Source organism: Aristolochia californica, unplaced genomic scaffold, assembly GCF_029961685.1.
Source record: "Aristolochia californica isolate CCGP_79_NKW_82.1479 unplaced genomic scaffold, dmAriCali1.0.hap1 SCAF_14, whole genome shotgun sequence".
Taxonomy (NCBI): domain Eukaryota; kingdom Viridiplantae; phylum Streptophyta; class Magnoliopsida; order Piperales; family Aristolochiaceae; genus Aristolochia; species Aristolochia californica.
The window spans coordinates 22,345,569-22,364,321 of NW_027181815.1; the positions used below are offsets into that span (position 1 = coordinate 22,345,569).

The 18,753-nt window shown below is 38.6% G+C and overlaps 1 protein-coding gene across 1 annotated transcript; it reads right to left on the reverse strand.

Annotated features, from left to right (window-relative positions):
- Positions 1-756: 756 nt before the first annotated feature.
- On the reverse strand, positions 757-18,477 carry LOC137950673 (uncharacterized). The gene is made up of 11 exons (XM_068797261.1): positions 18,150-18,477; positions 14,744-14,877; positions 12,895-13,635; positions 12,711-12,791; positions 12,430-12,627; positions 12,003-12,333; positions 11,818-11,927; positions 11,590-11,651; positions 2,169-2,259; positions 1,246-1,350; positions 757-1,028 (listed from the first exon to the last, which is right to left on the reverse strand). The coding sequence occupies exons 2-11, from the start codon at positions 14,816-14,818 to the stop codon at positions 975-977; spliced, it is 1,848 nt and encodes a 615-aa protein (XP_068653362.1). The 5' UTR covers positions 14,819-14,877; positions 18,150-18,477; the 3' UTR covers positions 757-974.
- Between the last annotated feature and the right edge of the window lie 276 nt (positions 18,478-18,753).

Consider the following 18,753-nt stretch of genomic DNA (forward strand, 5'->3'; position numbering starts at 1 on the left):
GTAATCAGGCAAGGATCCCCTATTGTCTACTGGTTCAAGGCATCTCTATTTTAAGAAGGCAGTGGGGATTTAACTTCCCTATACTACACGGAAGTTTATCTTGGATTATTGATACGCCTAGATTCTTCCGAAGTTGGTGCATGTGAGGCTAATGGAGACGAAAGTTAAATTTGTTGGTGGTATGTCTACACTAGCTCAAGTACATCTTGGCCCACTAATTTGTTGATCTAGGATAAATAAATTTGTCCTTAAAAAATACCCATTATTTATAGCGTTATTTATTCTAAATATTCTAAGGATATATAGGAATAAAGTATATAAAGATAAAAGGCCCATTTTTTATACAATACCCCCTTGGTTTATTTCCTATTTCTCACATCTTCTAATCTATCAAGATTACCAGTAATCAAGAGTAACTGAACAAACAATTCACCTGGTACTAAGATTTATTCTCTGAGGGCTTATTTCCTATATTGCATTCTGGGTGAGTTATTTCAACCATACTGCTTTCCCTTGAATTAAAATTCATATCATTGATCTTGATATTTATAACAAACTTTAATTCATCGAAATCAAAGCCACAATAAAAAATAAAGCTTTATTTGGTGGCATAATTTCCATTCTAGTATTAGAAGTTTGGGAGAAGTACTTTTTTAACTCTTTCTTTTATTGAAAGAGGGTTACTCACCGGTAATGAAGAATAAGGGTTGGAAAAAAAAGTAAATTAGATTCATCGCCCCTCTCCTCTCCCTTTCCGTGCTTTCTTGATGCTGTGCTATTGATGACGACAAAATTTAAAATCTTCATTTTGTATTACATATAACAGATATGATAGACGAGAAAGAAACCTTTCACAGGAGAGTTTGGGATCCATTTTATTAGCTTTATGTACAGTAACCAGGCTTTGCAGCCTATTTGCTGGTCATTGCAGGCCAGAAGACAAGCTCCCAGCTATGACATCGCTCCCTGAAGGCTCACACTCGCTTCCTCCCGCTGTGAACAAGATCCACTGAACGCCATGGTACAACCTAAAAATTATGGTGAGAGTAAGTTTGCCATTTTTGAGTTCTGGAAGTAAAAATAATGTTCTTCATACTGACAATATTCCACAAAACTGAGTGCCTAGCTTTGAAAGAAAGTTCTTCAATTATAAGATTAAATCACTGAAAATAGCATGAAACAATCACCACCTTAAGCTTTTATACAAAGATCATCAAAATGACAGCTTTGAAAGACAAGACTAACCCTTCTGGGATCTGATTTTGAAGAGTCTCTTCTCAGGAAAGTTTGTTTCAGTAAGGGAGTATTTGAACTAATGCAGGGTTGTCTCAACAGGGCCGCTCCTGTTTCCTGCACAAGGACTCATGAAGATTGGATGAATTTATCGTAGTCAACATCTATTCCTGAACAGTTTACACCAATCAACATTTCTGGAAATTAAGTATTTTAAAGACCATTTTCATCCAACTTCCAGTAATAAAAGTAGAAGCAAGATTAAGTCAAGAAGGTTAATTATAACTACTACAAGAAGCAACAAAATGATGTGAGCAATCATCCAATTATGGCTCCAGTTTTTTTACAATATGTTTATGCACCAATTGGTTGATCTCATTCCAGGATTCATCTTTCTTTGGATGTTTTCTGAAGTTCTTGAAGTGAATCCAAGTTGTGCTGAGTGCCAAAGGACTTTTGTTTTTGCAGCCTGGATCATATTATTACTATTTTTTCCTTTTTTCTTTATATTTTCTTGACTAGCTAACAAGATTGCTAATTTTAATTAGAAAATGTCCAACAAATATCATTTGCATGAGTTCTCATCTTTGTATGCAAAGTACCTATCTACACATAATGACCCTGGATTGAATAGAAATTAATCTACATGTGGGCAATACAAAAACTCCTCTCAGCTAATTTCTAAGTTTTTGCAGCCTGGATCATATTATTACTAATTTTTCCTTTTTACTTTATATTTTCTTGACTAGCTAACAAGAGTGCTAATTGTAATTAGAAAAAGTCCAACAAAAAATCATTTGCATGAGTTCTCATCTTTTTATGCAAAGTACCTATCTATACATTAGGACCCTGGATTGAATAGACATTAATCTACATGTGGGCAATACAAAAACTCCTTTCAGCTAATTTCTAATGACTGGGATCAGCTACTTTACCTCTCTCTTCTTGCTCTCTCTGTCATTTCTTCCAAGTTGAAACTCCATTGTATGATTCATATTTGATTTTGTCAGAGATAAGTTGACACACCTGGTTTTCCAGATACAGCACAGAATGTGATTTCTACTTTGAAAAATAAACCCTGGTCATAAATTGAATCAAACCTAAAATATAAACAATAATTTATAAGGAGGTACCATAAAGAAATTAAAATATATGAATAATGCCGCTTAAGATTTAAATAATGGATTTCAATGTCCATCTAACTGCAACTTTTGGTATGGTTATGACATGACAAGTGTAATGTGAAGGTCCTCCTTATTCATACGAGGAGATGACTGTTTAAAGCATGACTTTCTTCTTCTTCTTCTTCTTTTTTCTTTTTGTTTCTTTGGCAACCTTGTGATAGACCCCAAATTAGGCTACTTACTTTAGACGGGTAAACAGAAGGATAATTAGAGGGTGATTAATGGGTCAAGGGCATTTTGGGAATTGGACAATTTTACGTGGTTTAGGGAGAAAATTTAGAGAGGGAACCGAGGGAGAGGAAGGGGCGCGTCGTTTAGTATTCAGAGGAGTGTGGCTCAGGGAGAGTACTGGTATCTCGAATACCAGGGTTATCAGTGACTATTTCCGATGAGTTCGATATCGATTTCTACAGTGAAGTTTTCGTTTTCTTACGTTGGTTGTATTCGCATAAGGATTGGAGTCTATCGGAGGTATTCTTGTTCGATTTCGGTGATTTCATTTGGGAAGGAAAGGTTCGTCGCTCTTTCTTTTTGTTTGTTTTGCTTGAAAATCTTTATTCCTGTTTTGGGGTATATCATCTGGTATCAGAGCGAGGTTGGGTTCGCATCTGGAGTTTGGCAGTGAAACAAAGTTTCCGTTTTTCGATTTCAGTTGCATTCAAGGCATTGTCTTACTAAATCGGAAGTATATCAGAGGTCTCGGGAGCGTCGTCTGCTCGAAGGTGGTTTCTGTACGATTTTGGTAGTAAGGATATTAGAGCTCGTTTGTCGGGAGTCGAGGGTGAGTTTCAACTTCAACAATTGGTAGAGAAGAAGAAGAGTAAAAAACAAAAATTCCGATGGCGACTACCAGAATGGAGTGGAGGGTGGAATCGGTGGAAGGAATCGTGGGCTCCGTAAGGGAGGAGGTGAGCTCGATGAAGGAAGAGGTTCGGAAGGTTCCGGCCATGGAACAAGGGTTGACGGCGCTGATTGGGCAGGTTGAACAATTATTGTGTACCCAGGAGGAACTCAACCGAAATCTGAATGCACAGAGTAGGACGATGACGGCGAGACAGAGGCTGGACTCGGCAGTGGGCGATAACTAGATCCAGAGAGGTATCGGACATGGAAGAGATGGTGGCAAGGTAGATTGGAATAAACAAAGTCGATATGAAGTGCGACCCAAAAAGTTAGAGTTGCCAATTTTTTAGGGAGAAGACCCAGATGACTGGATTTACAGAGTTGAACGCTATTTCTCGGTTAACCGGGTATCTCACGGTGAAAAACTGGAAGCCGTCATAGTATGTCTGGAATGGGAGACATTAAAATGGTTCAAGTATGAAAATAACAGGAGGGAGATCATGAACTGGGAAGAATTTCAGTCCTTATTGCTAAAACGATTCCGAAGTTCCGAGGACGGCTCTCCTTATGAGAAATATATGGCGCTGCAGCAGGAGACCACCGTGAGAGATTACAGAAGGCGATTTGAGGATTTGGCTTCCACGTTGGAAGATATTCCAGAAAAGGTATTGGAGTCCAACTTTGTTAATGGGCTCCAGCCCGAAATTCGGGCCGAGGTGAAGGTGTTGGAGCCCAATGGGTTGGGAAGGACCATGGAGTTGGCCCAAAAGTTGGAAGCAAAAAATAAAGTTATTAAGCAGACTCAGTTTGGGCTAGGTACTCCAAACCCAGCGAGGACCATAGTTGGGAGTAATGGCAGCACTACGGCCATGGCAGAAATGATAAAACATGGGATGGAGAAGAGCACGCCATTCAGGAAACTCACGGAAGCCGAAATCCAATACCGGAGAGAGCGGGGTTTGTGCTACCGTTGTGATGAAAAATCTCAACTGGGCATAGATGTAAAAAAAGGACCTACAAGTGCTGATTTTACAGGAGTTGGAAGATGAAGTTCTGGAGGATAGCGACGACGGCAAGTGTGAACAGCAGGAGGACGAGATTAGAGCGGCCGCTCAAATAGTGGAGGTGTCCTTGAATTCGGTAGTTGAATTAACACTTTCACAGACTATCAAGATTGCGAGAAGCATAAGAACAATCAGTCGTCGTACTTATTGATGGAGAAGCAACTCATAATTTCATTTCCACCACAGTGGTCACGAAAATGCACTTGCCTTTATCTCCAACAGCAAAGTATGGCGTTCAATTGTGTATAGGTGCAGCACTGCCCCGGAAAGGAATTTGTAAGGGGGTTCGATTAACTCTTCAAGGAATAGAGATTGTGGACGAATTTTTGCCTTTGGAATTGGGAAGCACCGATGTGATTTTAGGTGTACAGTGGTTGGCAACCTTAGGCGGAACATATACGAATTGGAAAACACAGGTTATGAAGTTTCGATTGGGTAATGAGACTGTGGTGTTACAGGGAGATCTCTCCTTACACAAAACTTTGGTTTCACTCAAAGCGATGATGCGAACTATCAAGCATGAGGGACATGGGATTTTTGTGGAGTTGAGCAGTACCACAGTGGTAATATCACAACCTGCTGCTATTCTGAGTATCCCAAGAGTGGAAAAAATAAAAAGGGGAGCCGCAGCAGTTGGAGGTTTTGGTGCAATGGAAAGACCTCCCGAGTTTGAAACCACTTGGGAGGATTTTGAGGCCATGAGGCTCTAGTTTCCTGCTTTTCACCTTAAGGACAAGGTGAAAGTTTGGGCGGGGGGTAATGATAGACCCCAAATTATGCAACTTACTTTAGACGGGTAAATAGAAGGATAATTAGAGGGTGATTAATGGGTCAGGGGCATTTTTGGAATTTGACAATGTTACGTGGTTTCGGGAGGAAATTTAGAGAGGGAGCCGAGGGAGAGGAAGGGGCACGTCGTTTAGTATTCAGAGAAGCGTGGCTCAGGGAGAGTACTAGTCTCTTGAATACCAGGGTTATCGGTGACTATTTCCGGCGAGTTCTATATTAATTTCTCTAGTTGAGTTTTCGTTTATTGCGTTGGTTGTATTCGCATAAGGATTGGAGTCTATCAGATGTATTCTTGTTCGATTTCGGCGATTTCGGCGATTTCAGCAAAGAAGGAAAGGTTCGTCGCTCTTTCTTTTCGTTTGTTTTGCTTGAAAATCTTTATTCCTGTTTTGGGGTATATCACCTTGATTCAATTCAAGGTATAAGTATTTTTGGTTCAGAAAGGTGGAATGAAACATGCATTTTAGCATAAAAAAACCATGAAAACTGTTAAAATACAAGTCTAGGGGTATTTTGGTCATTTCCTATATTTTCAACATTATACTTTTCTCTTATAGTATGGCTATTAGATAGAGAATGTCTTATTTTATCTCTGGTTAAATTTTCATTCAATTTAGACATGTATTTTAGGAGATGTAATTTTGAGTATTGAGGGGAATTTTTGTCTTTTTGTAAATTTTCACTTAAACACTGATTATAGAGAATCTGGAAAGGCCTTTTTGGCTTGGATTTTAAGGCAACAAAGCTGCCCTTCTTCCATAACTCTTTTTCCTCTTCTATTTTCTCCCCAAATCACATATTTTTTATGGTATCAGAGCAGTAACGCAAGTCTTGGGCAAGTTTCTTTCGATTTTGTGGATCTTTTCTCCATTTTCAGCAATCTCCTTGAAGGTTTTTCCCAGATTTCTGGACTGATAGGGTAAAAATTCCATTTTTGCCCTTTTTCTACCTATCTTAGCCTATTGGCTAATGATTACTTCTTCTATTTGATTAATTAATAGGATTTAGAAGTGTTTACTTCAATTTGAGGAAATTTCTCAAATCTGCCTGCGTCATCAACCTAATGCTTGTGTCATATAGCTTGTGTCATCCTGATTTCTTGCAATTAGGTCATTCTTTCATCAATTTGTGGTCTCAATTGCTGGAATTGATGATTATTGATTCTTAATTGAGTGAATTGGGTGTTGTATTGCCCTAATTGAATTCGGTGTGGGGCCTACTTGACTACGCAAACATAAAAATTTGGGAAAAGTGTTTCCCTTTGGTTAATCGATGCTCTAGTGTACTGAATTGTGGTGTTTAGTGATATTTAATGGCTGATTCCAGCACAATAGTTGTTGTCCAGAGGACTGTTGAGAGCTTATATGTGAAATTCTCTCAATCGATTCAGATAACTACGATCAGGTTGAATAGATCGAATTATGTAAACTGGTCCAAATCAGTTTTGAAGTATTTGAGAGCCAGAAGAATGGCAAAATATATAACCGATGATCCCCCGGTGCTTGTTACTGAAGATAGGGTGGCAGAAGATGATTTAGTAATGACTTGGTTGGTCAACAGTATGGATTCAGTATTGCTAAGGCAATGTGGACTACCTTGGCTTCCATTATGTCTCGAGAAAGTAATTTGTCAAGGATCTATGAGTTATAAGTAAAGTTCTTTAACATGAAGCGTGAAGGTAGTTCAGTGACAGATTATTTCACTGAGATGAGGGGAGTACTACAGTAGATTAGTATATTCATCTTTTTACTACGAATATTGAAGACATAAGAAAGAAAATCAGATTCAAGTAACCTGGCTTTTAGATGGTTTGGGGCATGAATATGATGCTATTAGAGCCCAGTTGTTGGTAAATGAGGATGTGACCACCCTTGAGCAAGCCTTCAACAGAGTTTTTAGAGTTGAAGGTCCAATTGTAAATAAGAATGAGTTAGGTGGAGCTCTCTCAGCAGCAACTGCTCTTTAACCTTCAATCTTCTACTGGTAAGCCTGATGGTCAGTTTTATGGTGGTAATAATAGAAGTAAAGGTTGCTCTTACACTACTTGTGGCCATGGCTGAAGTGATCAAGGGGATTGGAAATGTGTTTATTATGGTAGGACTAATCATATTTTTGAGAAATATTGGAAAATTTTTGGTAAACCTGGGCCAACTCTATATTCACATATAAGGACCCATCCTCAAACACTGGATCCTATGAGGAAATTCAATAGTTATTATAGCGAATGGGTCAACTGACTGCTTCATCTACTGCTTCTCAGGCTACCGAGTCTCCTCCTTCCTCAACAAGTACCACAATGGCTATTATAGGTATGAATGCACTGAATGTGTCTCATTCCCCCTCTTAAATCATTGATTTAGGAGCCTCTACACATATGTCAGGTATGCCCTCCCTATTTCAGTCCATTAGTCCATCTCATTCATATCGTTGAGCTACTTTAGCTAATGAATCCACCTCTCCCATTCAAAGGGAGGGTACTATTCACACTACTCCACAAATATCCTTAAATTTTGTTTTATTTGTACCAAAGTTTCCAATTAATCTCTTGTCTGTAAGTCATATAACTAAATCCTTAAACTGTTCAGTAACCTTTTATCCTACTTCTTGTGTTTTCCAAGACTTGCAGACATAGAGGACGATTGGTTCACCACATCTCAAGCTATAGCTCTCACTACTACAGATTCTTCTTACTTTACGCTTGGGATATCCCTCACCAGCTAAGTTGCATCAGTCTTTTCCTTCTCTGTCAGCCAATATTTCATTTGATTGCGAATCTTGTCAGTTGGGAAAGCATCTCCACTCAAGTTTCCCAGTTAGTTCTAGTCAAAGCACCATGTTGTTTGAATTAGTCAACTCTAATGTATGGGGTCCATAACAAGTACCTAGCCCAATTGGTTTTAAGTATTTTGTGTCGTTCATTGATGATTTCAATAGAATCACTTGGGTATATCTCTTGTGGGAGAAGTCAAAAATATTTGTTGTATTTCTCAATTTTTTCAATAAAATAAAAAACCAATTTGGTATATGTGTTCATGTACTTCGTACTGACAATGGTTTGGAATATTTTAACCATAGATTTTCAGTATTTTGTATTTCTCATGGTATTACCCATCAAACATCCTGTCCTTATACACCACAACAAAATGGGGTGACTAAACGTAAAAATAGACATCTTATTGAGGTTACAATAACACTATTAATGCATATGAATGTTCCTAAATCTTTTTGGGGAGATGCGGTTTTAGCTTCGTGCTACTTGGTTAATCGTATGCCCTTATCTATTTTGACTGGTCAAGTTCCTCTTCAGGTTTTAAAGCCCAATTGTAAATTGTTTGGTGTGGCTACTCATATTTTTGGATGTACTTGTTTTATTCATATGTTTGAAAATTCGGTCGATAAGTTGTCACCTCGGTCTGTCAAATGTATTTTTCTGGGATATTCTCGTTGACCAAAGGGATACAAATATTATGATTCTATTTAATAGAAGACATATGTGTCAGTTGATGTGACCTTCTTTGAACATACTTCAAATTTTTCATCATCTGCTGAGCTTCCTGTATCACATGAATCTCTTTTAGGTAGTCTTGTTCCTATTGCAGTTTTGGATGTACCAACGTCATCGAGTTCTTCATTGCCTCTTCGCGTTTACAGTCATCGCTCTCGTGCTCCTGTAGTGCCTCCAACGGTTACCTCTATAGAATTCTCTTCTCACGATTAACTACCTTCCACATTGCTTGCAGATCCTGTTGTCTTTGATTTGGACCTGCCTATTAGTCTACGAAAAGGTAAATGATCTTGTACTTCTCATCCGATATCCAAATATGTCTTTTGATTTTTTATCCCCGTCCTTCAAGTCCTTTGATATGTGTTGGAAGATAGGCTCAAGCCTACACGACCAAGGAAGACCCACATATCTAAGACTATTATAAGATGGGTCACACGACCAAGGAAGGCCAACAAGATGGGCCTAAGCACATAAGTAGGACCCACCATGATTACCACGAGCTGGCATCCTTGTCACATAAGTTGGAAGATCAAGAAGGATTATCTTACGGTCACGTCCTAGAAGAGTTCTAGTTTGAGTTATGTTTATCTTTTATCTATATTGAGTTATTTAATTATGTTAGGACTTATCTTTAAGTGTTGAGTTTGGGTGTAATTAGGACAAAGGTAGTTTTATTGTAATTGGACTCTACTACCTTCCTCTATTATAAATAGAGGTTCATGTACTCAGATTATAATAAGTTAATGAAGTCAATGAAGTATTTCTCTTTTCCATAAATTCAACATTATGTCATTGTCTACTTCCCATATACTTCGTTCAGTGTAGGAAAACTTGTTCTCTCTAGAATGGAAACAAGCTATAGATGATGAGATGAGCGCTTTGGTGTCTCGGGGAACATGGTGTTTATGTGATCCACTAGCAGGAACAGCTATTATGAGGTGTCATTGGTTTATACTATCAAATATAATGTTGATGGCTCTATTGAGCGGTACAAAGCTCGGCTAGTAGCAAAGGGGTATACGCGGACTTTTAGAGTTGATGTCCTTGAGAACTCTCCTGTGGCCCGACTTACTTCGGTATAGATCTTAATATCTATAATTGTTAATAAGGGTTGACCTCTCTTTCAACTCGATATGAAGAATGCCTTTCTATATGGTGATCTACATGAGAAATTGTATACGGAGGAACCTCTTAGGTATGTTGCTCAAGGGGAGACAGGAAAAATGTGTAAGCTGCAGAAGGCTATTTATGGACTTAAATAAAGTCCACAGGCCTGGTTTGAAAATTTTAGTGATGTGGTACTACAGTTTGGGTTCTATACGAGTCATTGTGATCATTCTATGTTCCTACTTAAAAGGAAGACTTGTATGGTGGGGTTTTGGTTGTCTATGTAGATGACATTGTGTTATCTGGTAATGATCTTGATGGTATTACAAAAATTAAACAATATCTGGCCACACATTTCAAACAAAGGATTTGGACTCTCTCGAGTACTTCCTTGGCTTTGAAGTCGCTCGTAGCAAGTAAGGTATTGTTCTTTCTCAGAGAAAATATATATTGGATATGTTACAGGAGTATGATTTATTAGATGTTAAACCCATAGATACCCCCATGGAAGTTGATCATAATCTACATGACACCCAGGGTCCTACACTCAAGGATAAAACTCAATACCGACGGTTAGTAAGTTAACTAATCTATGCTACAGTTACTAGGCCGGATATCTCATTTTTTGTGGGAGTTGTGAGCCAGTTCATGGAAAATCCTCAAAAAGTTCATTAAAAGCTTCTCAAAGGATTTTGAAGTACTTGAAGGGTGCACCTAGAAAAGGTCTCTGTATACTCAGAATGAGAAAGTTGATGTACTTGGGTATTCTGATGTCGATTATGCTAGGTGTAAGATGGATAGACATTCTACATCAGGCTATTGTTGTTTTGTTGGAGGCAACCTGGTAAGCTAGAAAAGTAAGAAACAAACAGTTGTAGCAATGTCCAGTGCAAAGGCTAGGTATCGAGCAATGGCTCTTATAGTTAGTGAGCTTATGTGGATTAAGTATGTGTTTCTTGAGTTTGCTGACCCTATGGTTATGAATTGTGATAACTAGGCAGCCATTTTTATTGCCAACAACCCTGTATTCCATGAGAGAACAAAACATATAAAGATTGACTCCCACTTCATTAGAGATGCAGTTATGCAAGGGAAGGTGGTAACTCATGTAAAGTCTTCAAACCAGTTGGGAGATATATTTACCAAGCCTTTGGGGAGACATGAACATGTATCCTCTAGTGACAAGTCAGGGTTGTTTGATATCTACTCTCCAACTTGAAGGAGAGTGTTAAAATACAAGTCCAGGGTATTTTGGTTATTTCCTATATTTTCTACATTAAATTTTTCTCTTACAGTATGGCTATTAGATAGAGAATGTCTTATTTTATCTCTAGTTAAATTTTCATTCAATTTAGACATGTATTTTAGGAGATATGTAATTTTGAGTATTGGGGGGCATTTTTGTTCTTTTGTAAATTTTCACTTAAACCCTGATTATAAAGAAACTGGAAAGGCCTTTCTGGCTTGAATTCCAAGGCCACAAATCTGCCCCTCTTCCAGAACTTTTTTTCCTCTTCTATTTTCTTGTTATTTTTTTTTCTTTTTGTTTCTTTTGCACCCTTAATTCGGTTCAAGGTATAATTATTTGTGGTTCACAAAGGTGGTAAGAAACATGCATTTTAGCATCAGAAAACTCACATTTCTGGAGCAGTTTATCAAGTTCAAGTGCTTGATAAAAATTTATTTTTCTTACCATGGTTTAAAAGAAAAGAAGAAGAAGAACACCAAGAACGAGTAATGGTCGTGGTTTTAATCTGTTAGTTTGATTGTCTCAGCTTGTGGACCATTTCATGAGAAGGGAAGGAGAACCAAAAGAATTGTGCGTCAAATTGCAATCCTAAACATGAACTTTTAAGTAGCCAACCTTCTGTTCACTGTTGTAGTGTCTCTGATACCACAATTGATAGATTGCCCTGCTGACATGTGCTGCAAGAATAGCATTTGTAGTATTTAAGCAAAGACACCATCAACACAAATAGAATTGAAACTAAAATAATTCAACCAGCTCATCAACATGAAGATTCAAGGCCTAAAAGGTAGTGATAGCTTGTATGACATAAATGGGAAACCAGTCCACTTGACTAAAACTTACCTCTCTTAATGACAAATTTTTAGCATCAACAGAAGACCTCACTAATATGTTTGAGAAACCAGAATGGCTGCTGTTTTGTGCACCATCTCTATTGCCAGAACGCCTTTCACCTGAAAGAGACAATGTTTCAGGAAATGTGACAGTGTTACTGGATCTTTGTGAAGAAACAGAGGAAGCTTCTTTACTTGATCTGCATGAAGAAAAAGAGGAGATTCCTCTACACTGTCTATTTGCAGAAACAGAGATAGATTTGTTCATGCTAGAGTGAGTATAAGAAGTTCCCACATGTGAACTGATAGCACCCTTTGTCCTCCTTGTTGTTTCAGGGACAGGATGCTGGAGTTTGTTCAAAGTAGAGTGAGCATTAGAAGCTCCTAATCTTGAGTTGATAGCATTCTTTGTGCTGTTTGTTGCTTCAGGGACAGGATGCTTGACCCCTTGGGCTGATTTAGTTGCATCCTTACTTTTCCTGGTTTGCACTTTGGCATTTCTTTCAACTGAAGTAACATTAGCATCCTTCCACATATTACAAGAAAGTTTAACCATGTTAACTTCTGTTAGTCCAAGGTAACATAATGAAAAAGGTAACGAGACAGAGACAGTTGAACTTACTTCTTTAAGTGGTTTGTGAGAGAAACTTGGAGTATACTTTTTAGTGTTATTAACAGTTGTTTTGCTCAATTTAATCCTGCTTTCCTCCTTTCCAGGTACTTTATGAAGAGGATATTTGAGCCCCACCAGTGATTTAGGCATAATTCCCTTATTCAATTCTGCTCTCATGCTGTTTCTAACTGTAACGGCACTAGACTCCTAAAAAAGCAATTACATATACAGATGAAAGGATGCAAGTAACACAAGCATTTTTCCAAACTGTAAAAAATTTCATGTCATACCTTTTCAGCAGCATTATGTTTCAAGCTCTCCATGCACTTTCCCAGATGAACTGCCTCCGGCAAATGTTTCCCCAAAGAAGTCTATGAGTAATACGAGGATTAGCAGAATGTAAGTTGTTGATTAATTCAAAGATCTGCCTACTGATGGACATATCAGACCACAAATCATTAACCTGTTATATACCTTTTTAGCAACTGAAGAAAGATTTTCATTCCTCTTGTGATTGACCTCAACCCTGGCAGGCGCAAGGTTGTTTTCCTTTTTTATGCTTGACCCTCCATACATTACATCCACCACTGAAGTTTCATATTGTACTGTAGCATCTGAATGGTTTTCTTCTATTTTGATCCTTCCATCATCTAAGTGCTCATATTTCTTCAGTTGCTCAGCTTCTGGTACCCTTTTATTGTTAAAGTTGACACTCACCATGCTTTCATGCAAATTATTATTCCTTGGGTTTTCAATTTCTTCCTTTATCCCTTCTTTAGAGCTTTTGGGAGAACCTGTACAGGATAATATGGAGTGAGGTTCCAAATGTTGCACTAGTGGTATAGCAACAGGTATCATATCCTGCTCTGCCGAAACTTGAATAGCATCCTCTTCCGCCTGAACAACATCAACATCTTGTCCATCAATGGAGTTCTCTGCCCTTGCAGTAGTCTGTTCGTCTTCTGGACCTTGGCTACAAACACTACTGTCACCAGAGTCCATGGTCTGCTCATCTTGCTGAGACTGCAAAGCCTTTAGAACTCTAATTTTTCTATAATATTCTTCAAAGTAAGCTTTCTTCTGAGCAACTAATCCTGGGGCCCTGAATTTCTCTAGTTCTTCCTTACATCTATTATGAGAAAAAACAGACCATTTTTCCCAAGAAAGAGATTCAACAGCAAATCTTCCGAAGGATATTGAACCATGATCTAGAACCTGTGCATCACACCTTTGCTTAGAGTAGTGTGAGGCAAAAGTGCAAAGGAATTATACTAGTAAACACCGAACATGACAAAGTATATTTTGGTGTTTCTGGGAGTTTCTATTAGATGATTCACCAAGTTACTTTTGTTCTTCAAGTGCATGAAAGATCTATGATTGCATCATTCCATTTTATCTCAAATACAAAACCAGGAGGTGACATTTCACTGACGTGAACAGCTCACTAAGCAAAGCACATGAATTGAAGAAAATTCTATAGTTCGATAAATTGATGTTTGAAACCAACTAAAGAACTTAATGTTTAAAGATATAAAATGAGTAAGTAATTGCTCTGGAAAATCCACATGATCCATTAAATGAAAAAAAGAAGTCAAATAAGGAAAATGATTTGCAATAAAAAGTAATCAGAATCAATAAATATGAAACAAATATTAACATAGCAAAGTTAGATTGTATCAATAAACATAATCCGAAGAAAATAAACTTAAGCAAAGTGAAGTCAGAATCTTGACAAATTTATCTTTTAAAAGGAGCAACCCACGAGTAGGAGTGACATGGATGGTAAATAAGACACAAGGTGGCATGATTACTAAATAAGGAGAACTTCTATAAAGATGATATAGAGTTATAATAATAAAAGCTGGTGTTTGTACTCTTATATTTTTTTTGCTTTTGAAAGATATTACCCTAAGGGTATTGTAGTCTTTGCAAACAACCTCTCAAAACTATATATAGAACCTCAAGGCATGGGAAAGAGCATTAAACTCAATCCTCTTAAGCACAAAATCGTGCTCCCTCTTGTCACCCTTTTTTCTTTCTTCTTTCTCTTTATTGGTTTCTCCTCCTAGCCTCTTCACGAGCTAGAGCTCTTAACCTCTCCTCCTCTCTTCTTCCTCTTCTCTCTTCTCTTAATCCCTTGTTATTATAATGTGAGGAAGACCCTATAAATCAACATTATCACCAGAACTATTTTGGATAAACTCACAATCAAGGAAAACGAAACAGATTTTTACTAGGATAGATTACTGAAAGCGTCACAAAGATAACAGCAAACCTGACAAGCATAATGATAATGATAAAGGGACAGAAAATGGAAGAGTACCTGACAATCGTTCTGATTGGATAACTCCTCATGTTGCGGCCAGTCACAGTGAGCTCTACCCATTTCAGTAGCCATTTCTTTTCTTCAAGACTCACAAGGATCACAGTCTCCTCTACGACTCCATAACGAAGCTTCTGTTACAAACATGAGACAAAAACAATAAGAAAACATACCACCACTCGGCTACTCCCTCGTAACGATGAGCGCCACGCCGTAGTTGCTTCTACAATATAAATAAAACGTTAATTTGAAAGAGCGCTACACACTGCAAAAACCGAGTTTCTTGAGTGCATAAGGCATCAAAGAGCAGAAACGAGTTGCAAATATCCAAGTTTCGGCAAAGGAAGACAAACCCATCGGGGTTGTGTCCAGTTCATTCAGCCATTTATTTTCTCTTCGTTAAACATGTATCACGGTTGTTACGAGCTACTGCCGAGGTTAAATGATTTCAAGACTTTAAAATGGTATATAAGACAGCTAATAAGAAGATCAACGAACATTTTGAAAAGAATATGATGGATACATGATTTTTTTTCCTTCTTAATGTATTACTAGCTGTTTCGCATTTTAGCTTTCTATTTCCTTCTATTTTTCACCCAGTTAGACCTGCTTAGAAGCATTACAGTGACAGACGCGAAGAAGCAGGATTTCAATATTATAAATTTCAACGTTGTAGTCAGAAAGCCGTCTCAAATTTTGCCCATTGGTTAGCTCAGAATACCCGTCTTCCCCAGATGCCGACGAAAGACCATCAGACTCTGTTGCCAACTAATATTATAAAAAAATTATCAAAATTAAATTAAAAAAAATGTACGCAGCTCAGCCGGGTCCACAACCCTACCAAACAAAATAAACCTATTCCGATTACCGAGTATATTCTATTAATGATATACTCTTGAGTATACTCTATTAATGATCACAAGAAACGACTCCGCCTTCTTGAAAGCTTACCCTACATCAACATAACCTTTATATGTTGTCAAGTCTTTTGGAGCAGTAATTTCTGTCTGAATCAAAACCAGATGAAAATAGTGCCGATCGGACACCAGCAGTGAAGGGAGGACATGTAGCAATCGTAACTGGTAATTGCGTTTTAGTTCAACCACCGGCTCACAAGAGATGGTTAGGCCGTCTCCATCTCTCTACGCGTCTCTAGGTACCGTAGACCATTTATTGTCCACAGACTAGTCGGTCCAGTCTTCGTAGCAGAATCCATTTATTGAAGCCGGTAAAACGGTGTTGCCCGTCTCGGAAATCCGATAAGTATCAATAACCCAAATTCAGATATGTAGGGCCGATATACGTCTGGCTCTATCAGATGATACGGAGTATGTCAGGTAGCTCAAATTTTGATATGTATCAAACCTAACCAACCATATCCGATATTACGATATTCGATAGGGGCAATTAAAACACTAAAATTTCGCATTTCACAATTTTAACGGGCCTTCAGCCTGGACCAACCTGACTCTGTCCTAATCAACTATCCCAATTCCGATTTGACACAGATGGGCTCGTCTAATCAGAAGTTTTTTTCCTTATTGCACCGTATCCCTGGATAAGCTTTTCAAATATCTGGAAAGTATGACAGTGAAAAATTGCTGGAAAACAGCTAAAAGCCACAAAGGACCTGCCTAAAGCTAAGAGTGTTCTATGAATGTTTAGCTTAGTAGCAGACCTGGAATATAGGCCGAAAAGTCCGATTACCTTTCTCTATCTGCCGCTGAATCTGATTCATGAGCAACATATCGGGGATTGCCTGGATCACAGAGTGCATCTACCACACCAGATCATACGTGTGGTATAATATGGTACGAGATACAATACTTAGATATTATTATAAATAAAATTTTAACCATTTAAAATTTATTCTACTGAAATTTGACACTGTAATAATAGATAAAAAAAGATAAACGCACGTATCGAATTTTGAGAATTCAAATTCGATACAGACACTGAGTAAATAACTGATTCATCTACGGGAAGTGGCTCCGGAAGAATACGTGGCACACCTATCCGGTCAACGCACCCAAAATAGCACGTCTTTTCTGGCGGAAATCCTTCGTAGAGCACTCACATGCGACTGCTGGCGGTCAATCCCCAAAAACACCAGCGGACAAAAAGAAAGAGCACAGAAAGTACACAGAACTCGAGCCAAAAGAGAGCACATTCTGAAGCAGTACTAGAGCCGAGCTAGACCATCCAATCACAAGAAGGTCCCGTGAGATGCAAGCTGAAGCTTTGAGAAGATGCGAAGAAGGGGAGAAAGAAAAAGCTCACATGACATAAGCCAAACCATAAAAAGTGGTGGGTGTACCGATTTCCACCGGAGAAAATAAAAAACAAAGAGGAGTTTTCATAATTTCTGTGGCCCAGAAACATGGATTGATGGGTCAAAATGGAGTGAACCCACCAGTATTAGATGTAACTTCACTCGGATTACAGATAATTATTATTCTTTCTAAAAAAAGAAATTATTGTCCCGAGTGTTCGAGGAAATGCCCCTGGAATCACATACACTGCCATCCTTTATGATTCATTAATGTCTTGCCGAAGACAAAAATAAAAAGTGATAGAAAGCAAGTTTGTAAATGTAGGAAGACAAAAATAAAAAGTGATAGAAAGCAAGTTTGTAAATGTAGGATTAGTCATGCGAGCGCCCCATCGAAAAGCAGAAGCCACAACATTTTATTAGGTATTATTAATATGTGATTAAAGTGCTCTTTTATGAGACCTTTACTGTCATTCCCCGCTCCAGAAAAAGATCACAAGTTCGCCATCGGCAGTGCAATCGAGAGGGAATTCAGCAGAACAGGACCGCAGATGGTAAGTGTGCACCGTTCAAGTGGCTCTGGGCTGTACTATGACTATAATAGAAGGAGACGAAACTAGGACGCTCTACAAATAATCTTCAAACTAGGCGTACCGGAAGAAAGAAAAAAAAAAAAGGAAAACGCCAAAGCCTGACGAGAGGAAAACTAGACCAGTGAATCAGTTCTCCGAAGTTGCGGAAAACCAGATCTATCATCACCAGTGTCGTCCCGTCAGTACCTGCAACTTGCGAAGTCCTAACAACTCAGTTATCTCTATTTACCAGATTCGAACAAACGTCGAAACGGAATCAGTTCAGGCTCCGTTTTTTTTTTTTTTTTAAATCAAATCATTAGCATAGCTTGAGAAGAAATCAAACTCCTATTGACTCATGAAACCACGACAGGAAGTGAAGAACGTCCTACATGATCTACTCTGCCGGAATATTCACAGAAAACAGGGCCTTTCGATTCTACGCGTCATATTCCGGTGTCTTCACACCAGATCTATAAGAGCCGAAAAACAGCACCAGAAGGCAGATCATATCTACTCAATCTAAAACGAAAGAAAAGAAGAATGAAATCAGAGTTCGTACCTCGTCGGAAACCACAGAAACCTCACACGCACTGGCAAGATCCAGGACTGCAAAAATATCGCCGTTCTACTCAAAGAATCGGCGGAAATTGAAGGAAGTATTCGGTTAAATGCCCCTGTGATTTTGATTGAGCGAAAGTTAGATCTTTCTAAATTAGCAGCAGAGAAAAGTCTTCCATATAGGCTCCCAGCTCCAGCTCCAGCTCTAAGCTTACGAGTTTAGCAGGAACGAAACCAATCACTCTCATGCATGCTTAGATGTCGGACTGTGGAAGATTGGTTGGGTAATCTGGGTGGACTGGCGTTGCAGCGTACGCGTGATGACGGAGGGTCGGAAGACGGAGGGTCGGAAGAGTGCAGACCGAAGAGGGAGACAGACAGAAAGCGACCGATTTATAGACCCGTAGCCGGAAGAGAAGTTTAAGCACCTGGTCCCACTCTTGCCACCTGACCGTCGCAGTCGTCGTTAAACGTTAAGACTTGTGCTGAAACGGGCTTAACTATTAGCTTATTTTCATGAGTGCCACGAAGAAATTACACATCTCGCCAATCGCCATGCCTGGCGGCTTGGGGTTTCGGGGTCAACATGGGATCCCCAATAAAGG

Coding starts and splice junctions, on each gene's coding strand:
- LOC137950673 (XM_068797261.1), bottom strand. CDS start 14,818: ATGGCTACTGAAATGGGTAGAGCTCACTGTGACTGGCCGCAACATGAG. Junction 13,636..14,743: donor CCAATCAGAACGATTGTCAG/GTACTCTTCCAT, acceptor TGTGATGCACAG/GTTCTAGATCATGGTTCAAT. Junction 1,351..2,168: donor GAGAGAGCAAGAAGAGAGAG/GTAAAGTAGCTG, acceptor GTCCTTGTGCAG/GAAACAGGAGCGGCCCTGTT.